The 19875-nt window shown below is 40.7% G+C and overlaps 1 protein-coding gene across 1 annotated transcript in view; it reads left to right on the top strand.

Annotated features, from left to right (window-relative positions):
• The first annotated feature begins 2751 nt into the window (after positions 1–2751).
• The window catches only part of hibadha (3-hydroxyisobutyrate dehydrogenase a), a 30145-nt gene continuing 13021 nt past the window's right edge, over positions 2752–19875 (top strand). Inside the window, exons 1-4 of the mRNA XM_061742759.1 lie at positions 2752–2870; positions 4383–4543; positions 6354–6463; positions 6609–6730. Coding sequence (XP_061598743.1) covers positions 2801–2870; positions 4383–4543; positions 6354–6463; positions 6609–6730 — 463 coding nt within the window. The 5' untranslated portion in view covers positions 2752–2800. The remainder of the gene's footprint in view (positions 2871–4382; positions 4544–6353; positions 6464–6608; positions 6731–19875) is intronic.

The raw sequence follows: 19875 nt of genomic DNA, 5'->3' as shown, positions 1-19875 counted from the left end.
GCTGCACTTCCGGGATGCTGAGCTCATCCAGGGATGCTGAGCTCAACTAGGGATGCTGAGCTCATCCAGGGATGCTGAGCTCAACTAGAGATGCTGAGCTCATCCAGGGATGCTGAGCTCAACTAGAGATGCTGAGCTCATCCAGGGATGCTGAGCTCAACTAGAGATGCTGAGCTCAACTAGGGATGCTGAGCTCAACTAGGGATGCTGAGCTCAACTAGAGATGCTGAGCTCAACTAGGGATGCTGAACTCAACCTCATCCAGGGATGCTGAGCTCAACTAGAGATGCTGAGCTCAACTAGGGATGCTGAGCTCAACTAGGGATGCTGAGCTCAACTAGGGATGCTGAGCTCAACTAGGGATGCTGAGCTCAACTAGGGATGCTGAGCTCAACTAGGGATGCTGAGCTCAACTAGGGATGTTGAGCTCAACTAGGGATGCTGAGCTCAACAAGGGATGCTGAGCTCAACTAGGGATGCTGAGCTCAACTAGGGATGCTGAGCTCAACTAGAGATGCTGAGCTCAACTAGGGATGCTGAGCTCAACTAGGGATGCTGAGCTCAACTAGAGATGCTGAGCTCAACTAGGGATGCTGAGCTCAACTAGGGATGCTGAGCTCAACTAGAGATGCTGAGCTCAACTAGAGATGCTGAGCTCAACTAGGGATGCTGAGCTCAACTAGGGATGCTGAGCTCAACTAGGGATGCTGAGCTTAACTAGGGATGCTGAGCTCAACTAGAGATGCTGAGCTCAACTAGGGATGCTGAGCTCAACTAGGGATGCTGAGCTCAACTAGGGATGCTGAGCTCAACTAGAGATGCTGAGCTCAACTAGAGATGCTGAGCTCAACTACAGATGCTGAGCTCAACTAGAGATGCTGAGCTCAACTACAGATGCTGAGCTCAACTAGAGATGCTGAGCTCATCCAGGGATCCTGAGCTCAACTAGAGATGCTGAGCTCAACTAGAGATGCTGAGCTCAACTAGGGATGCTGAGCTCATCCAGGGATGCTGAGCTCAACCTCAACTAGGGATGCTGAGCTCATCTAGAGATGCTGAGCTCAACCAGGGATGCTGAGCTCAACTAGAGATGCTGAGCTCAACTAGGGATGCTGAGCTCAACTAGAGATGCTGAGCTCAACTAGAGATGCTGAGCTCAACTAGAGATGCTGAGCTCAACTAGATGCTGAGCTCAACTAGAGATGCTGAGCTCAACTAGAGATGCTGAGCTCAACTAGAGATGCTGAGCTCAACTAGGGATGCTGAGCTCAACTAGAGATGCTGAGCTCAACTAGAGATGCTGAGCTCAACTAGAGATGCTGAGCTCAACTAGAGATGCTGAGCTCAACTAGAGATGCTGAGCTCAACTAGGGATGCTGAGCTCAACTAGGGATGCTGAGCTCAACTAGAGATGCTGAGCTCAACTAGGGATGCTGAGCTCAACTAGAGATGCTGAGCTCAACTAGGGATGCTGAGCTCAACTAGGGATGCTGAGCTCAACCTCATCCAGGGATGCTGAGCTCAACTAGAGATGCTGAGCTCAACTAGAGATGCTGAGCTCAACTAGAGATGCTGAGCTCAACTAGGGATGCTGAGCTCAACTAGGGATGCTGAGCTCAACTAGAGATGCTGAGCTCAACTAGGGATGCTGAGCTCAACTAGAGATGCTGAGCTCAACTAGAGATGCTGAGCTCAACTAGAGATGCTGAGCTCAACTAGAGATGCTGAGCTCAACTAGGGATGCTGAGCTCAACTAGGGATGCTGAGCTCAACTAGGGATGCTGAGCTCATCCAGGGATGCTGAGCTCAACTAGGGATGCTGAGCTCAACCAGGTGATGCTGAACTCATCCAGGGATGCTGAGCTCAACTAGGGATGCTGAGCTCAACCAGGTGATGCTGAACTCATCCAGGGATGCTGAGCTCAACTAGGGATGCTGAGCTCAACCAGGTGATGCTGAACTCATCCAGGGATGCTGAGCTCAACTAGAGATGCTGAGCTCAACTAGAGATGCTGAGCTCAACTAGGGATGCTGAGCTCAACTAGAGATGCTGAGCTCAACTAGAGATGCTGAGCTCAACTAGAGATGCTGAGCTCAACCAGGGATGCTGAGCTCAACTAGTGATGCTGAGCTCAACTAGGGATGCTGAGCTCAACTAGAGATGCTGAGCTCAACTAGAGATGCTGAGCTCAACCAGGGATGCTGAGCTCAACTAGAGATGCTGAACTCAACTAGGGATGCTGAGCTCAACTAGTGATGCTGAGCTCAACCAGGGATGCAGCGTCAAGTCTCCACGGTTACAAACATTTCTTCTTACTTAAGCCAAAATTATGGTTCCGCGTTAAATCGACGCAGAGACTACATCGTATACTCTGCGTTGGTGTAACGCAGAACCATAAATCATCCTTTACTTACACTACTAAAATCAACTCACTATCATCCCTATTACCGCCAATATTTATACACAGTGTTGTATACACATTTAATAATGTGTCCTTTCATCTCAAGACAAAAACGCAACTAAAGAAATAAGGTCACTGTTAAGTTTACCGGACTAGTTTAAACGTTTCCATCTAAAGTGGATACAGTAATAATAATAAGAGTGTCGGCTGGTTTTGAAGTTGAGTCACAGGATGTCCCGCCTCCCCTTCGTTCTGATTGGCTGGTCGGACTGATGCGCTGCTGTGATTGGCTGGTCGGACTGATGCGCTGCTGTGATTGGCTGAGAGCGCTGTTAATCAGCAGGGCTGCGGGGGCTTGACAGCTGCCGCCTGGACGCCGAGGTCAAGAGGAGAGAAGCATGGCTGCGTTGTTTAGGGGCTCCCGAAATATATGGTTGCGGTGCAGCAAGCATGTCGACTTTGCACTCGGTAACGTATTTGTGCATTTTGTCATTTGCCTCGTGTTGCTTTTTTCCCGCGGGTGAAGGAGTTTTCAAGGGTTTGCTCTGCAGCATGTTAGCTAAGCTGTTAGCCCCTCAGAGGAAACTGTAAACACTGACTGGACCACTGGTTTAACTGGTTAACTGGTTAAACTGGTTAAAGGCTGCAGTCTGGACACCATGTTCCTGCATTCACTGTGTGCTTTAAGGAACACGGACATGCTGAAATGTAAAGCATATGTCCAACAAATGGTGGTTTGTGATGATTGCACTGCTTTGTTAGACCTGCTTATGGCTGGGTTTTATCTGTTTTTGTTGGTAAATAATTGATAAGCTCAACTGTGAATGTACATGATTATTGATTAGTCTTGATGGAGTTGCACCACTGCTGCTTCGCCTTTTAAATCCACGACTTCCCACTGATTTCACAGTTAAGAGCACACTTATGACTTTCTGAATCATCAGCAGTGGATGTAGCTCATAAACTCATTGTAAATTAATGTCAACAAATACTTGACAAAGTTTGATATACTTTCAGACTATGACCAGAACCAGATAAACTGCAGTTTTCAGTCTCACCATTACAATTATATCCAATTTCATTAGTTCAAGTATATAGTTCAGAACAATACAGTATTATAGTTATGGCAGTTCCTGAAGAGAAATATTTATACTGAAGATGATTTTAGGCATATTTTGAAAATCTGCTTAAGGAAAACAGGGCGTTAAGGAGATTATATATATATATATATATATATATATATTAGTATGTATACTTGAAATGAGTATCTGTTAAACTATTTTATTTCATGCCATTAGAAATTCATGTTTGTATGTGTCATTGTTTCCTCAAAATAATGCATGCTTGAGCAAATTAGATTTTACTGGTATATTTTGGGCAGTATCATAGCAGTATTTATGAAAGTATTAGTGTGGCCGAACCATATTTGCTAAGCTCTCTGTTTTGGCATCTTTATCCAAATTTTATATTATTTTAGTTTGTCTGGTTTGCTTCCAATTTCAAACTTTTTTTTTTTTTTTTTTTTTTTTAATAATTTAAATCGGTATGGATGTTGTTTTGAGGCAGAAGTTGTTAATAGCGTTGCCAGATTTATTAAAAGTACGTAACAACATAAAGATGTGCTTTATTCATTTAATTCATGCATTTCCTCAAGGAAACATATTTTAATGTCTTTTCTTGCATTTTCGTCTTTGTTCTATGTTCTTATTGGTGGTATTATGTGTGTATTTTACACCAATCTATCTCAACACGTTCTAAAAGAGTGAAACACCATCAGATATCAAATTCAGTTTATAAGGTGTTATAATGCTATATAATTCATATTTATTTTTATGTATAATTGTGTATATGTAAGTTAGCTGGAAGAAATGCAGCATTTTTGTATTTAATAGTTGAAACTTGTGAGGAAAAAGTCTTGATTGACAAACCTTCAAAATAACTTAAAATCAACAATGCCATTATTTTCTTTTCGTCCATCAGTGTCAACACGATCAATGGCCTCAAAAACACCGGTGGGGTTTATCGGTTTGGGAAATATGGGTACTCCCATGGCCAAAAACCTGCTAAAAAATGGTTACCCTATCATTGCCACTGACGTCTTCCCAGAGTCTTGCAAGGACCTGCAAGACACGGGTGCCCAGGTAAAACTCCCAGCAGTTCTTGGAGCATTTGTTTTTAGGGCTGCAACTAACGATTATTTTTGTTGTCGACTAATCTATCGATTATTTTTTCGATTAATCACGATTATCTTCTTTATTTATAAACACCTATTTTAGACTTCTGTTTAACATAACTTACTTAAAATCCTGTTGTACTCCGATAGCATGCTTTTTAACAAATATATAAATAATAATGACATAAAACATTTACCTGCAATATAGTTTATTTATTTTTCAATGTAAAATACCACACAACAAAAATAATTAAATTGTACAAACTTAAAGTTGTACAATTTACAAACTTAAAGTGCAAGGTAGTAAACAAAAACTCTTTATCAAGAAGTATCAAAAAAAAGGTGCAGGTAGCCTGCCTTGCAGGTTGAGGAGGTAATTGGTTTTAAATCAACCAAGGAATTGCTTTTACTTAAAGCAAATAAGCCCATAAAAGTAAAATATATTTTTCAATTTAAAATACCACTTTGACCACAACAAAAATAATTAATTGTACAAACTTAAAGTGCAAGGTAGTAAACAAAAACTCTTTACAAGAAGTATCAAAAAAAAGGTGCAGGTAGCCTGCCTTGCAGGTTGAGGAGGTAATTGGTTTTAAATCAACCAATCAGTTTGGTAAAATGAGTTCTGGATGGCAAGGTGTAGCCTGGATGAAAGGTCTGGATCATCTGCTTGAAGCCATCATCTTCAACCATGGCTATTGGTCTCATGTCGGTCACAATCATGTTAAGGATGCTCTGTGTCAGGACTGTAGCCATTTGGGGGGTGCATGAACCTCTTCTCATGACAAACTCATCTACACGCCTCTGCTTAAAACTACTAAAACAAAGAGAATAAAACGAGTCATATTACTTCACAATTCAAATTATAATTTTTCAAAATTAAATACCTGAAACAAATCACAGATTTCTTAGTTGTGAAATATCTTAAATATTAAACTAATATGCTCCAAATCACACAGTTGATAAGCGCACGAGGTTTACAATTCAGTATAAAAGGCTGATTTATGGTTCCGCCTTACACCAACGGAGAGGCTACGGCGTAGGGTACGCGGCGACGCGCACCGTACGTTGTGCGTCGCCGCGTACCCTACGCCGTAGCTCTGCGTCGATTTAACGCAGAACCATAAGTCAGGCTTAACGCCTGTAATTCATTGATTACTGCCATAAAATATGCATTAACGTAAGTAAATAGCGCTCTGGTAACGGCTGGTGATTAATTAACAAACAAGCATTCGTCGTTTTAAAATATCTCCGAAATATCAAAGTTATTTGTGAACTCACCTTTCTGCGGCACGTGTAGGTGTTACGGCTCCGGGGTGTCGGCGTTTCAGATGCTCATGCATCGCCGTCGTGCTTCCATGGTATGAAAGCTGGGCGTCACATAGCTTGCACTTAACTTGCTTTGTTGGCTTGTTTTCGTTAAAATGTTCCCAAACTGTGGACGTTTTGGGACGAAGTTTTTGGGCGTCATCTTCAGTTCTTCCTGCCATGCTGGGTGCATTCTTCTTCTGTGGTTTCGTCATAGGTTTGCTTGCGGGATATAAACCGCGAGCGCTACTGCCCCCTGCACATCCTGGAGTGCAGTGCAGTTACAGATGAGCATGAGTCGCCGGCATGTGAATTTCAAAAACAATAACACGACGCGTCGACGCTTGTGTTTCCGTGACGACGAATTTTTGTTGTCGACGTCATCGATTACGTCGACTAATCGTTGCAGCCCTATTTGTTTTAATAATGAAATGTATTTCCTTTGCATAAATGATGACTCTGATGTCCAGGTAGTGGATTCCCCTGCAGAGGTTGCAGAGAAAGCAGACCGTATCATCACAATGCTGCCCTCTAGTCCAAATGTTATAGAAGTCTACACGGGTCCAAATGGTATCCTCAAGTAAGCAGATTTTTGTATGGCTACTAATTATGACTTCTGACAATTAAGCAATCCTTATCCACACATGCAACAGTTCTAACATAGAAACAAAAATGTACTGGGTAAGCAAAGGTACACTTCATGTATTTTGTGTGCCCATTTTCAGAAAAGTGAAAAAGGGGACCCTATTGATCGACTCATCGACCATTGATCCTGCTGTCTCCAAAGAAATGGCTGTAGCTGCAGAGAAGATGGGTGCTGTTTTCATGGATGCTCCAGTGTCAGGGGGTAAGGTGTCAACTAAACAAGTAATAAGAATCTCGTCTCTGCTAAGTCTCTCTCTCTCTCTCCATGTATGTACTTGTTCATATTTGTGTTTCAACATAAATACCGAATGCAGTGTAACACATTGAAAAAAGAAAGCAATCATTTATCTTGCACATTTTTTTTTAAATAGTACAGTTCTGACATTAGAGAGTGGAACTAAATTATGTCTTATTTATTGTAATTTTAAAATTGTCAGCAGAAAGTTAAAAAAAACGAAAGTTAGGGCATGTGTTCATGAACTCATTGCATAACCTCTTCTTTCGACAACTATCTTTGTTTGGCAAATGGAGAGAATAATTGCTGTAGTTCCATGTATAGTATGTATAGTCGACAGTAAATTTAGGTTTTGGGTTCATGTGTAATACAGGATTTCAGCTTCAGTTCAAGGTCTCTTTTGTTGTGTTTTGTATTTGATAATGCTCCAGATGTTTTCAGTGTTGGCAAGTCTGGCCAGCTTGCTGGCCAGCTTAACACAAGCTGTTATTACAGAATCTTGCTGCTATACTCTCTACACACTTCAGTTTAGTGTTGTCATGCTGAAATAACCAAGTTACTCTGTGACAAATATATTGTTTGATATCAGAATAAATCTCAAGATTTCTCAGGATAACCACCTAAGGCTTTGTTTGCAACTTTGTAAACTCTAGCCATCATAGCAGTTTGTCATGGAAGCTTGATGTTGCATTTCTAGTCCACATGGGTCCTCCCTTTTTGTTGAAGCATATCTAAGATCAGTTCTGTGGTATTGGGGATTGCATCCTCCTCTTTCTTCATTGGATTTTTGCACATCTTAGAGGTACTGCCTGTTTAAAGTTTGGACATATCAGACGAGTTTCTTCTCTTGTGTGTAAGAGTCCTTCTTTAATTGGAAACTGTGCTGTCCTTCCAGAGTCACTAAGTTGCAAACAGCAGCTATCTGTGAAAAGATGATCCAGGTGCTGCAGCTGGGTGGCTGATTTTTAAGTTGAGCTACCAGCAGTGGATCAGTTGAGCATCTGTCACACAGACAAACGTGTTTTTGCTGACCTACCCTGAGCCTCCCACTCCAGGCAGATCAAATCTACAGCGGGAGATGCTGATGTCCAAAAGCCTTCTATACTGCACCTGGTGTAATGTAGAGCTGTGGGTCGGGGTCTTTTTGTTTGTTGTTTTTGTTTTTTCCTACCATGCAAGAACATGAGAGCATTTATTCCAGCTAAAACATGAGACATTTTTCTAAATTAAAATACAGTTACAGTTTTACTTCAGAAGATGACTTGAAAGTCAACAATTAAGAGGGCTTTTTTGGGGGGGACTGTCAACAATACAGTTCCTTAAACACTGAACTTCAGTGTTTTGTAATGTTCTGTTAAGCATTGTGATTTTGGTGTTCTTTGAAGCTGTTTCATATCAGTAAGTTTGATTTTAAGATTGAAATTTTTCAGGCACAACTATTAGTGTCAAATTAGCGTGTTAATTGCGATTAATTAATTACAGGCATATTTAGCGCATTGTTTTTTTTTTTTAAATCGCTTAATCTATTTTTTAATCTCTAACTTCACTTTTTCTGTTTGCGAGTTGCCTTTTATTATGAAATCTGTGTTTGTGCAGTGGGTTTCTTGTGCTTGAGTTGTGGCTGGAAAACAACGGGCAGTCTCAACTTGAAGTGGACACTGATTAGCTGTCCCTGGAAAATGGAGGAGCATGTGAAAGTTGTCGGTCCAGTGAATGGGAAATTTACATTTTAAAAAAAGGCCCTGACGGCACCATTGATAAAGGTAGAGTGATATGTCTTTGTGTAAAGGACTTTTCTCACCACGAAGCAGCTCAAGTTTAGCCACATAAACACAAAGCACCCGGTCGCGAGCGCAGCCACAGCTAACATTAGCAGCAACGATGTTGCCACAGCAACGATGTTACCACAGCAACGATGTTACCACAGCAACGATGTTACCACAGCAACGATGTTACCACAGCAACGATGTTACCACAGCAACGATGTTACCACAGCAATGCTCTTCACCAAACTAGACTCGAGGAGAGCAGCCGCGCATGCGCACATCTGCGTCAGAGAGGCTGGCGAATGTTCTTGCCAAGCGGATGTAAATGACGAGGACTCAAAACTTTTCTCAAAACTGCTTAATTGTTTTAATGATTTAATTGGGTATAAAATCTTACACATGGACTTTTTTTTAAAACTGGAGTTATTTTATCAAACTGTATAATCCTCTGAGTCAAGGGTTCGGGATTCTTGTTATCCTGCCTCCTGTAGTCTTGGAAAATCTGTCATTCGTAGCTACGCGTTTTGTTCCGTATCAGCAGTAAAGGGCTGTTTGTATTTTGTTGTAAACACTTGATACATAAAATGGTTAGATACTGTTGTGTGCCTATATAGAAGTAGCAATAATGAAGAAAATATACAATGGGGTAACTTTTTATGGCTCATGTTTATTATAAACATGTAAAATGGCACTCTACTCTTACTTCTTGCCAAGCGGATGTAAATGACGAGGACTGACTGTTCAAGTCTATTAAAAAAATGTATAAATTACTTCATAAAACCACATTTGTTTGTTATGTCTTTTGATTTGCCACAATAATGTAATGAATTCAAAGGAAATTTCTCAGCAATTTTTAGGTGAGATTTAAAAAGAGAGTACCGTAATTAGATTAATTACAGATCTTAATTAATCGCTTGTTTTTTTTTGTTTTTTTTAATCGCTTGACAGAACTAACAATTATACACTTTTAAAGATTTTTTTATTGCCTATATATATATATTAGGGCTGTCAAACGATTAATTTTTTTAATCGCATGTTGTCCACAGTTAACTCACAATTAATCGCACATTTATTCACACATTTTTTGCTGTTCTAAATTACCTTAAGGTATTTTTTTTTAATGTTTTTATTACTGTTAACAACATGAGAAAGGGCAAATATGTTTGCTTTATGGCAATGTTTATTCAATTTTTCACAAAAAAAGCTTTTGACCTGAATGTAACATTCCTTCACAAAATACAAACACATTGTAATCCCCAACTTTACACTTTACACTTTACACTGGTCAGTAAAATGTTCCATGTAATTATTATGTCTAACCTCATATGGAGGAAAATAAAAGGCTCAAAAAATATCCCCTTCTCCTAAGTGGGATCAAAACAGGGGGAATACAAAAAAAAAATCACAAATAAAGTGCACATGTAACAGCAGGGAGTGTAACTCAACCTATAAAGTGAAGTTAGGCTATAATAAGCTGATACTTCAGATTCTTTGGAACAGATCTCTCTTTGCTAATCTAATGTATTCAGGTGAGGAACCTCCTTCCCTCACATCTATCCAGCGTTGTCTGCTTTTGACGAGGGGGAGGGGGGCGGCTGCGCTGCGCTGCGCTCTCTGCATCGGCCGTGTTTGGCTGCAAGTGGTATTTAAGACTCGACGTACTTCGATGGTAATTCATTTCAAACAACAGTACATGCAAATAACTTTAGTCTTGTCCAACGAACCCTCTGGCATCTTTTTGAAAGTGATCTTGCTGTTCAAAAGTCCCTTTTTCATTCTCCATCTTTCAGTTCACCAGACTTTTCCTCCAGCTACGGGTGCCGTTGACGGCCAGAACTTTTAGAATGCACTTTTTTTTTTTTTTTTTTTTTTTTTAATCCTGCGCGTTTAAAAAATTGTCAGCGTTAACTTTGACAGCCCTAATACACACACACATATCATATATCACACAAGCTGTTTTTTGAGCTGTGTGTTGAAAGTAAGTCAGCTGGTCGCTTTCATTTTTATCGTGAGGACTCATTATGATGGTTACTAAAAGAAAGACTGTTTTTTTTGTTTGTTCTTTTATTATGATGTTAAACAGGAGCATTTGTCCACTTTGCCTCAGTTCGCCTTAAATAAGAGTTTATCCAGAGAAGCACAACACAACCTTTTCAGTGTCTTCTTTTTAGCCTCAGTGCCAACTGGTTTTCTACATGCTAAGGCTCCTATATACCACATGATTTCTGAACTTTTATAAGATCATGATATTTCACACTGCACGACTTGAATCTGCTTTATCTTGTTTAAGACATGTAGGATGGTATAAGACTATACGATGACTCCTGAGTCGTAGGCTACGGCCTGATGTGGAGGGATGCAGGATTGCATCATCAGCATATGCTGTGGTAAACAAAAATGTGAAAATGGATTGCTCTGTGGCTGCTTTTATGTGTACCGAAAATGGCCTCTTTTGTTTGCAATGGCGCAAAATCATGCAGTTTCTGGAGACTTTACAGGCATAAATTTCAGTATAGGCAAAGTATTTTTCTAAGCAATCAATTTTTTTTCAGTTTCACATGCTTTATGATGTTCTTGTGCTGTATTTTATGGAGGCTCTGAAATTGTTGAGAGAAGTATCGCACTTAAAAATTTCAATTTTCCAGAACGCTAGCTCTGGTTTGCCTCTTTGGTTGTAATAGTGCAGTGACAGACACTCCAAAATATTTGACTTCACAGTCCGTCTGGTTTTCAAAGTGATTGGCACTAAATATCAAGATGAGTAAAATATAACATGGCTCCTTTCTGTTAATAGTATGCAACTATTTCTCTCTTTTCAAACAGCATTGTTACTCTTGACATGAAAGAAGGTTCTAAAAGAGTAACAAAGTCAGGATTTCACTGCTAATTTGACCATTTGGAAAATAAGTCACCATCGTGTGTTAGACCTATGACCCTTTACATGAACTGTCTTACACTCTTTTGTGTTTCTAAACTATAGGACCTTTTGGGTTAGTGGTCGGACACAGGTTGTAATTACTGAGCGGGCCAGCCAGTAGGTGCCCTCATGAGGTTTTTTTATTGCTGCATTTGACCGGGGGTCTTAAAGGCAAGGTTAAGGTTTTAAGTCCTCATTATGTTGGTGCTGTCTGCTTTTGACGGCTTCTTGACAGAGCACAGGATCACCAGTCGTCCTTAATGGGCTGAGCCCGAAGTGGAGAATCTCATGTCAGGACTTTTCATGTTGATGGAGCCGTAATGGCGGGTATCCCATGTTAGTGCCTTTCATGTCAGATAAAGAGTCATAAAAAAGAGAGAAACTGCCCTCACATGGAGAACAGGAGACGAGAGGAGGGAGATAAGACATGAAGGAGATACATTGCAGTAAAACTGTCCATCTCTCTTCCCTTCTCCATCTTTCTCTTTTCACACTCACACACACAGCAATTTTGATTTCAAGTTAAAATTTTTCTGCATGCTGGCACTCCTCCATGTCGGATTGGTAACTCTGCATACAGTAATCTGTGTTCATATTTTCCTGCTCAATCTTTAATTTGTGCACAACGTGCGCTGTACTTCCTGCCCCCTTCCATACAAACACAGACTTAGCCCATTTTTGTGTGTTTACTAGCTGGCGTCTGCAGAACAGACCGACGGAAGATCAGAGCCCCAAGCCTGCTACTCTCATCGCGCATGTATTGTTTACATACGATAGACGTGTGTGTGTGTGTGTGTGTGTGTGTGTGTGTGCGGTCCTCTGTGAAGGTTCGTTCTTTCCAGTCTTCTAACTAAACCTCATTTACTAGCTTGAGATGACCAATGATTTACCTGCTTCCTTTGGTCTCTGAGTCTGCAGGCACTCCTATTTCACATGTCCACGTTCTGCAACTGCCCATTCTGTGTCACCTCAAGAATATGTGTGTGTGTGTGTGTGTGTGTGTGTGTATGTGTGTATATATATATATATATATATATATGTATGTTTGTATGTATGCATGCAGGCTATCACGCATAAGGAATCACTGTTGGTCATTACGAAGGGGAAATCTTTTATTTCGTCTGCTCTACGCAAGTGAATGAAACTTGACAGCCGAGCCAGATGTGTCATGAAACACTGCTCCTGTGTGGGACCACTCGATGGAAAATTTCAGAGATCAAATCACTGCACCCCCACGGTCCCCATCTCTGGGTGGCATGTGAGGTTACACGCTTTGCTCAACCAGGAGATGGCACCCTACCCAAACAGGGTGGTGTGTGTGTGTGTGTGTCTGTGTGAGAAAGAAACTCTATGAGGGGGAACAGAGGACATACAGACTATGATCTTCTGTACTCTTCTTTTGTGGTTTCAGTATTTATTTTTAATGTAGCATTGCTTTTTACGTGAAATAAATCCCTTTGTGTGAGATGGCATATTTTACACAAGTGTCTGCTTCTATGTTGTGTGCGTCAGCAGAGGTTTGGCAGGGAATTGTGGGATCTCATTTGCAGTCACAATCTTTTTTTAAAAAGGGAGCGTTTAAAAAAAAAAAAAAAAAAAGTCACTTTCTTGTTTTCTCATGGTGCTGGCTTTCACTCTTCCACTTTGAGCATTTTCTTGGCTTCAGACTCACGTGCAGTTTGTCAAATTTTAAACATCTTACCCCCAAACACACACAAAATGCCCTCTCGCATAGACGCAGTCGTATTAACTTGGCCTCTGGCTCTTTACAAATGCCAGCGCTTGCTTGTGCGCACACACTCCTACCACTGTCTGCTGTCATTAAAAGCGTCCGCATGCGAAGTTGACCCACAACAAAACAAGCTCTGATGTCACAGGTTCGGGGTGTTGGCACAACCATGGCAAAAATAGGAGGTCTGGCTAACAAGTGGCAGGGTCGTTAGCAGTAATTACCCAGAATGCCTGAATTTGTGTCTGTGTGCCCATGGTGGGCTGCCACATTGCTAACGCACGATGGCTTTAAAAAAAGGCCCTAAAAACCTTTCATTGTGTCTTTTCCCAGTGCTGGGAAAGTCGGCTATCGGCACAATGAAAGCAAAAAAGGAGTCTAACTGCTATGGGAGTATAAGCATCCAGGCTAATGTTGCTTGTTTGTGAGATCTTATGGTCCTCAGTTAATTACCCTCTTAGGCCGAGTCTCAGCACCACTCTAATCATATCCATACCACATCAACTCAGTGGAGGTTTTTCAGGGTGTCATTTGCTGACAGCTTGAACGTCATCCTCCGGCTTGTAGGAGCTTGTTGAAGCCGACGCTGGCATCCGTCAACGCCGCTAAACTGCTCCTCTGCAACTTTTTCTCTCTTGAAACGAGGAAACTTTTTCAGAAAAATGAACTTTGGCAATGGATTATCCGTATTTAAAATATATTTATGTGGAAGAAAGATGAATCATCTTAATCATTAAAATATGGCGGTTAAATACATTTGAGTATAATTAGTTATTATAGTTACTTTTCTCAAAACTGCTTAATTGTTTTAATGATTTAATTGGGTATAAAATCTTACACATGGACTTTTTTTTTTTAAACTGGAGTTATTTTATCAAACTGTATAATCCTCTGAGTCAAGGGTTCTGGATTTTTGTTATCCTGCCTCCTGTAGTCTTGGAAAATCTGTCATTCGTAGCTACGTGTTTTGTTCTGTATGAGCAGTAAAGGGCTGTTTTATATTTTGTTATAAACACTTGATACATAAAATGGTTAGATACTGTTGTGTGCGTATATAGAAGTAGCAATAATTAAGAAAATATACAATGGGGTAACTTTTTATGGCTCATGTTTATTATAAACATGTAAAACAGCACTCTACTCCCACCATGCCTGTTTACCTTTTTAACCTGAGCTCTTCACACATGATGGATTTTATTTTTAGATTGACATCGTATTTTACTGCACTGCTGTTTGGTTTTGCTTTGTTTACAGTTTTGTTTATTAGACTTACTTGAAGAGCTTCTTGGTATTGTTGTTTTTAAAAGAACTGAAATATAGTTGTTCTTTCTGATTTTGTGATTGTTTTTGGTTCAGCTTCTTTCATCATTTGCTTATCAGTTTATGTCATTAAGACTGACGACAGCTGCTAAACACATATGCAGAAAAGCACGTTTGACACCACATAACTTTGTTGGCATGTCTTGGTGGTTTGTAAGTCCCGCACACACGCTGTGGACGCGGTGGACCTGCTCACCTGTCTGTACTTACACCTGGGCAAGAGAAGCCAAGTCTGGGAGGAAGCAGGTGGGGTCAGCTTTGCAGTCTTTGAGATCCTGTATGGATTAAACGACTCAAAAGCCACATCTGATCCAAAATTATAGTCTTGCTATAATTGCTTGCTTGCTTTGGTTAGTAACTGTCACTTTAAAGACGATTTTGTTATATGCCTGTGTGTTTTTTTTGCTTTTATAACTTTATTTACTTCCCTCCTATGACTTCTCATGAGCACTTATAGCCAGCACGGCCACCATGGTGCACAATGAAATGGGTGTTCACAAGTCTTATAATAAGGAAAGCTCATTCTTTTTTTGGGGGGAGGATGTTTTTCAACTTTGTGGACCTTACATTTTAAAAGACTATTACAGTTAAAGGAACACTAAATCAGAAAAATGTCGTCATTCCTTCATTGCGTTTTCCACGTGCGTACCATAACACGTTCTATATATGTTTTTTTTTTTTTTTTTTTTTTTGACACACACCCACACATACACACAAATTAAATAAACAAAAGGAAACTCTGTAGCCACCAGAATCAGACTGATTGGAGACACTTGGCTCTCTCCGTAGACCAATCAATTTTAAATATGTTAAATTGCCACTTATACAACTGCACTTGTCATCAACTAATCCCACTTGATAATCTAATAGTTTTTGGAAGCTGAACAATGAAGCCTTGGCATTAATTATCAGAGTTAAACAGTGAGCTGAGGCATCACGCCGGACAGCCAGGGGGTAGGACTGTCACACTCGCTCATGGCTAACCAGTTCAAGAGTGTCAGTTGTCCACAGACCAGATTAGCATAACAAACCTCTCGCTGACGGGCTCTGCTGACAGAGAGGTGGGGCGAGGGGTGTGTGGGACGACGGGTATACGGTGGTAAAGTGACCAGGGATGGTGATGACAGAGGGGCAGTGAAGTGGGGGGTGTTGTCCCTCCTCCAGATGGAGGTAGACCCACAGCAGCTGGGGGGCTGGTTCGTGTGTGTGTGGTCGGTCAGCTGGTGTATGAGTCACACAAGACATCTCTGTCCATCAAACATAGCCCAAACTTCACACTGCATATCAGTTATCTGAAAGCGAATTAGCATTGTGTCTGCATAAATGTATGTTTTAGGGGTGTAACGATACACTAATCTCACGATACAGTACGATACACGATATTGAGGTCACGATTACGATATTATAGCAGTATTTTTTTTAACAACCTTGAATGAGGAACATATGACTGGAAAAAATTGTCTTTTATTTGAAAAATACAAAACAATACTGTGTTTGCCCTATTGTTCCAGTTTGTAATGCTTTATAACTGTTTAAGTTTTAAAGAGAAAGCCAGGCCAATCATTTTCCACAAACTGAACTAAAAGTAAATGTCAGGTTTGCATTATGCATCTTCAGTTTCATACAAGTACAAATATTTTGCCACAAACTGAATAGTTTCTCTCATGTATGATTTTACTTTTTTCTTTTCCAGAAATGTAACAACTAAAATTAAGTAAATAAATAAATAAATACATACAATTTTACATCATAAAAAAGATTGATTCATGCTCTCCTTATAAGTGTAAGAGGAGGTTTATTTTTGTTAAGGTTATTTTGATAATTCAGGGTTCATTATTTTATAAATATATTCTTTATATTCTGATGTAAATCAGGGACTATAATGACACTAGTCAGTTTATCTGTAGTGATTAGTCTGTTTTAGATTGGGCGGAGTGATACGCCACAGTACGGCACTAGGTGCTGTGTTGATGTTCTAAAATCCTACACTGTTGAGGGACATTAAAGTACACTCGAACTCTGAAGAAGTTTTCCCCGTGTTTATCCTACTCACGACCCGAAAAAGGTTTAATTTAATAAGGTAAGGCTTAACTCTACACCAGACTTAAAGGTTCAGAGCTCAAAACCCTAAAAGTCTGTGATCGGGACCACAAAACGGAACTAGTTTCTTCTGAGCGGAGGAAGATTTTGGTGCTCAGATGCGCGTTACTAGTCAACACAATAGATTAATATTAATAACCCAATATCGCGATACAGTTTGTCACCTCCACGACATGTTTCGTGATGTTTTTGTATCGCGAAATTTCATTGCACGATATATTGTTACACCCCTAGTATGTTTGCTTCTGCTTTTTGCTCCCAACAGCTTAATTGGGGATCATTATGAACTTGCTCTATCCTCGACGAGTCTCGTTGGGCCAGGGGAAGGATTGATTGTGGCTCTCTCTAGCTCCCTTCGTTCTCTGTCACTTACCATTGACCAGCCGCTCCCCTCCGGAGCAGAGCAGTTACTGATGATGATAACAATAATGATGATGATGAGAGCTGACCTGGTGATCAATAGATAAACACTGCAACCCCCGTGGAGCTGTAGTAGCTGCTACATACAAGAAATTACATTTACACTCTAAACTGGGTCGACCTTCTGGCTTTGGTTTTATTTTAGCTCCCAAAAACGCGTAAGAGTCTTCAGTGGCCGACTCACTCGAGGTTCTCATGGAGTGTTTGTGTTCTGAAGTTGGTTCTCATGACTCCATGCTCATTAAGTGCTGCCGATAAAGACTCTGTTTTTGACACAAAGGAAAAGCATTAGTAGAGTTGGCAGAAAAAAAACGTTAAAAGGGCTGAATTTGATGCTGATGTGTGTGAGTGATTTTGGTTAACGTGCAGCTCTCGTCCCATTTCACTTATTTACTTTATATCCGCTATGCTTTTTTTTTTTTTTGCTTTTTTTTTATGGGGTCTGTTTGCATTTTAATTTGTTTGAGAAAAAGATCTGTGCTTGGGTGTAATTATATTGGTGGACCACATGAGGCTGTGTTGTTGGCCTGTAAACATCCTACCCCCACCGGCTCACGACAGCAAGCGGTATTGGCTGAAGGCTGTTACGCTATGAAGGCTGAAGGCTCTTCTCTCCAAATTAGACTGCATCGAGCAAAAACATCTTTGCATAAGCATTTTGTTAAGCATCAAGCATCATACCATACTGCCAAGCCTAGAGTTTGCTTTACAGCAACTATTTTAAGGCTCAAGATGTGAAATACAGCACGTCCTAAAATCCTTCCTTGCATTATTGTACTAAGAACAGCTACATTATCACTTAAAGATATTTCACAGCGCTCTATATACTCTCTCGACAGGAAAGCAGGGTTCTGGAGGGCTATCAAATGCGTCATTCATTACCAAACACTTGGAACGTCCCATTTTATGTGTGGAGTTTGTGTATCCTTGTATCCACAAATGTAGTTTAATTTAAACCTACCACCAATAAAAAGTGGCTACTGGTTTACATGCAGCTCGTAACTCCAAGACGCAGCCTCACAAGCTCCAACTGGCATCTGAGCACTAGGATGTGCACCTGTCTATGGTACACGGACGCAGATGTGGCTCGTACATATACACGCATACTTTTGCTTTGTACATGCACCACTTCAGAGAAAGATCAGAGTTTTTAAAAGGTTATATTGCCGTCATGAACTGCTCTGGTTGATTCCTTTGTGTGTAATGAAAGAAGTGCTAATGAACTTGGTGTTCACTACAAACAGACCAAACCAAAGTTGTTTCTCTGATCTTCTTTGCCATCACAGAACCAGTTTCACACTCGTGTTCTTAATTTTATGCCGTAGTCGGAGCCTGCTGTTAAGCATCTGTCCTAATAGTGCTCGCCTTCTTGCTCGTTAACTGAAAGGTTTTACTACTCGAGGAGTTCAGATGGAGGAGATGGCCTGCACCAAACTTCAAATGCACCAACTTTAACGTGCAAGCCCGTTATGTGTAGGGCCTTTCTATCCTTCGTTCTACGGCCTAGTTGAGCAGCAACTGTAAGTCACTTTCCACTTATCTTGTAAAAACAAAAAACGGTTATTAAGTAGCTTTGCAGTAGCAGTCTTCAGATTGCCGTAAATATTTGTGAGTTTGTCGTTTTTTGAAGGTGAGGAGCTGGACATCCACTAGTAAAACAATTGAAACTTTTGAAAATGTCTCTTTTTGGTGTAAATTGTTTCAATACTCAGTGTTTTTCAGGAGACTTGGAACCAGTAGCAGCAGGGTGGGTCGTTTCAGGATTATTACATTAATTTTCGTAACTGTTGGTAACTTTTACATTGTTTTCTTAGCACCATCATCCTTTCTTTAGTCTTTCCACTGTACGTCCCTGCCTCTTCTATCACAGCAGCCCAGCAACCCTGCACACATACACACTCCACGTCTGTTCCCCCCTAGAGGGCGTCGTGTAGTTGTGCAGTGCTAACGATTCAGTACTGTCACTCCTGGTGGGATGGATGAGCCAGCATACCCGGCACTCACGGAGCCTCATTATAGGATTCCTCCTTAATCCGTCTCTGACAGGGCCGAGGCGAGAACGGGATGCCCCCTCATACATGCACGACACGGTGACGGCGCACGCACCACATACACAAAAAGTCAGAATCACGCAACATGAATACATTTAGTCAGTGCTCAATGAGCAGAGTCACCGATGGCCTCAAGATGCTCACACACGTACACAGTCATGCACACAATTATGTTAATTATGTCTTATTCTTCCTCCAACAAGGATCTTTCATCATCCTGGTGTCACTCCTTATAGAAATCCACTACAGATCATAAGAGCTTATTATGGGTGATTAGTTAATTTGAGGGAGGGATGCTGGGAGGTAGAAGGAGAGGGAGGGAGAGATCGTTTTTTCCTTCTTTGCTATCTCTCTCTGCTTCTTTCTCTCCTGACTGGGATATATTGATCAGCAAGTTGACTGTGTTATCAATAATCTCCTCTTTAGTTGTCTGAAACCAGCGATCTTCACTAATGAACCTGCAGAGTTGTCCCACTGTGTGTGTGTTAGTGTAGATGTATTTGCATTTGTGAGGCTCATTCTGAAATTGAACAAAAAATGATGTAAGAACTTCTATTATGAGTCAGACTTTAACAACTATCTATTTTTTAAATATAATATAACTTGACAGTTAAAGTGTTTTTAAAAATAAAAGTGGGTTAAAATCAAATGCAATAATAAATGTAAGATGTCTGTTAGCCATATGTGTATATGATTGGTGTCTGCGGTGGCCTTATGTTGACCGCGTGTTCGTGCTGGTCCGAAGGCAGCTGCTGCTTCTTGGGTTTTGGGCTTCAATTTGTGGCCCTAATGACCTGCTGACAGCTCAT

This window comes from Cololabis saira, chromosome 15 (genome assembly GCF_033807715.1).
Source record: "Cololabis saira isolate AMF1-May2022 chromosome 15, fColSai1.1, whole genome shotgun sequence".
Taxonomy (NCBI): domain Eukaryota; kingdom Metazoa; phylum Chordata; class Actinopteri; order Beloniformes; family Belonidae; genus Cololabis; species Cololabis saira.
The sequence above is the reverse complement of the archived record's forward strand: the minus strand, read 5'-3'. Positions and strand labels throughout refer to the sequence as shown.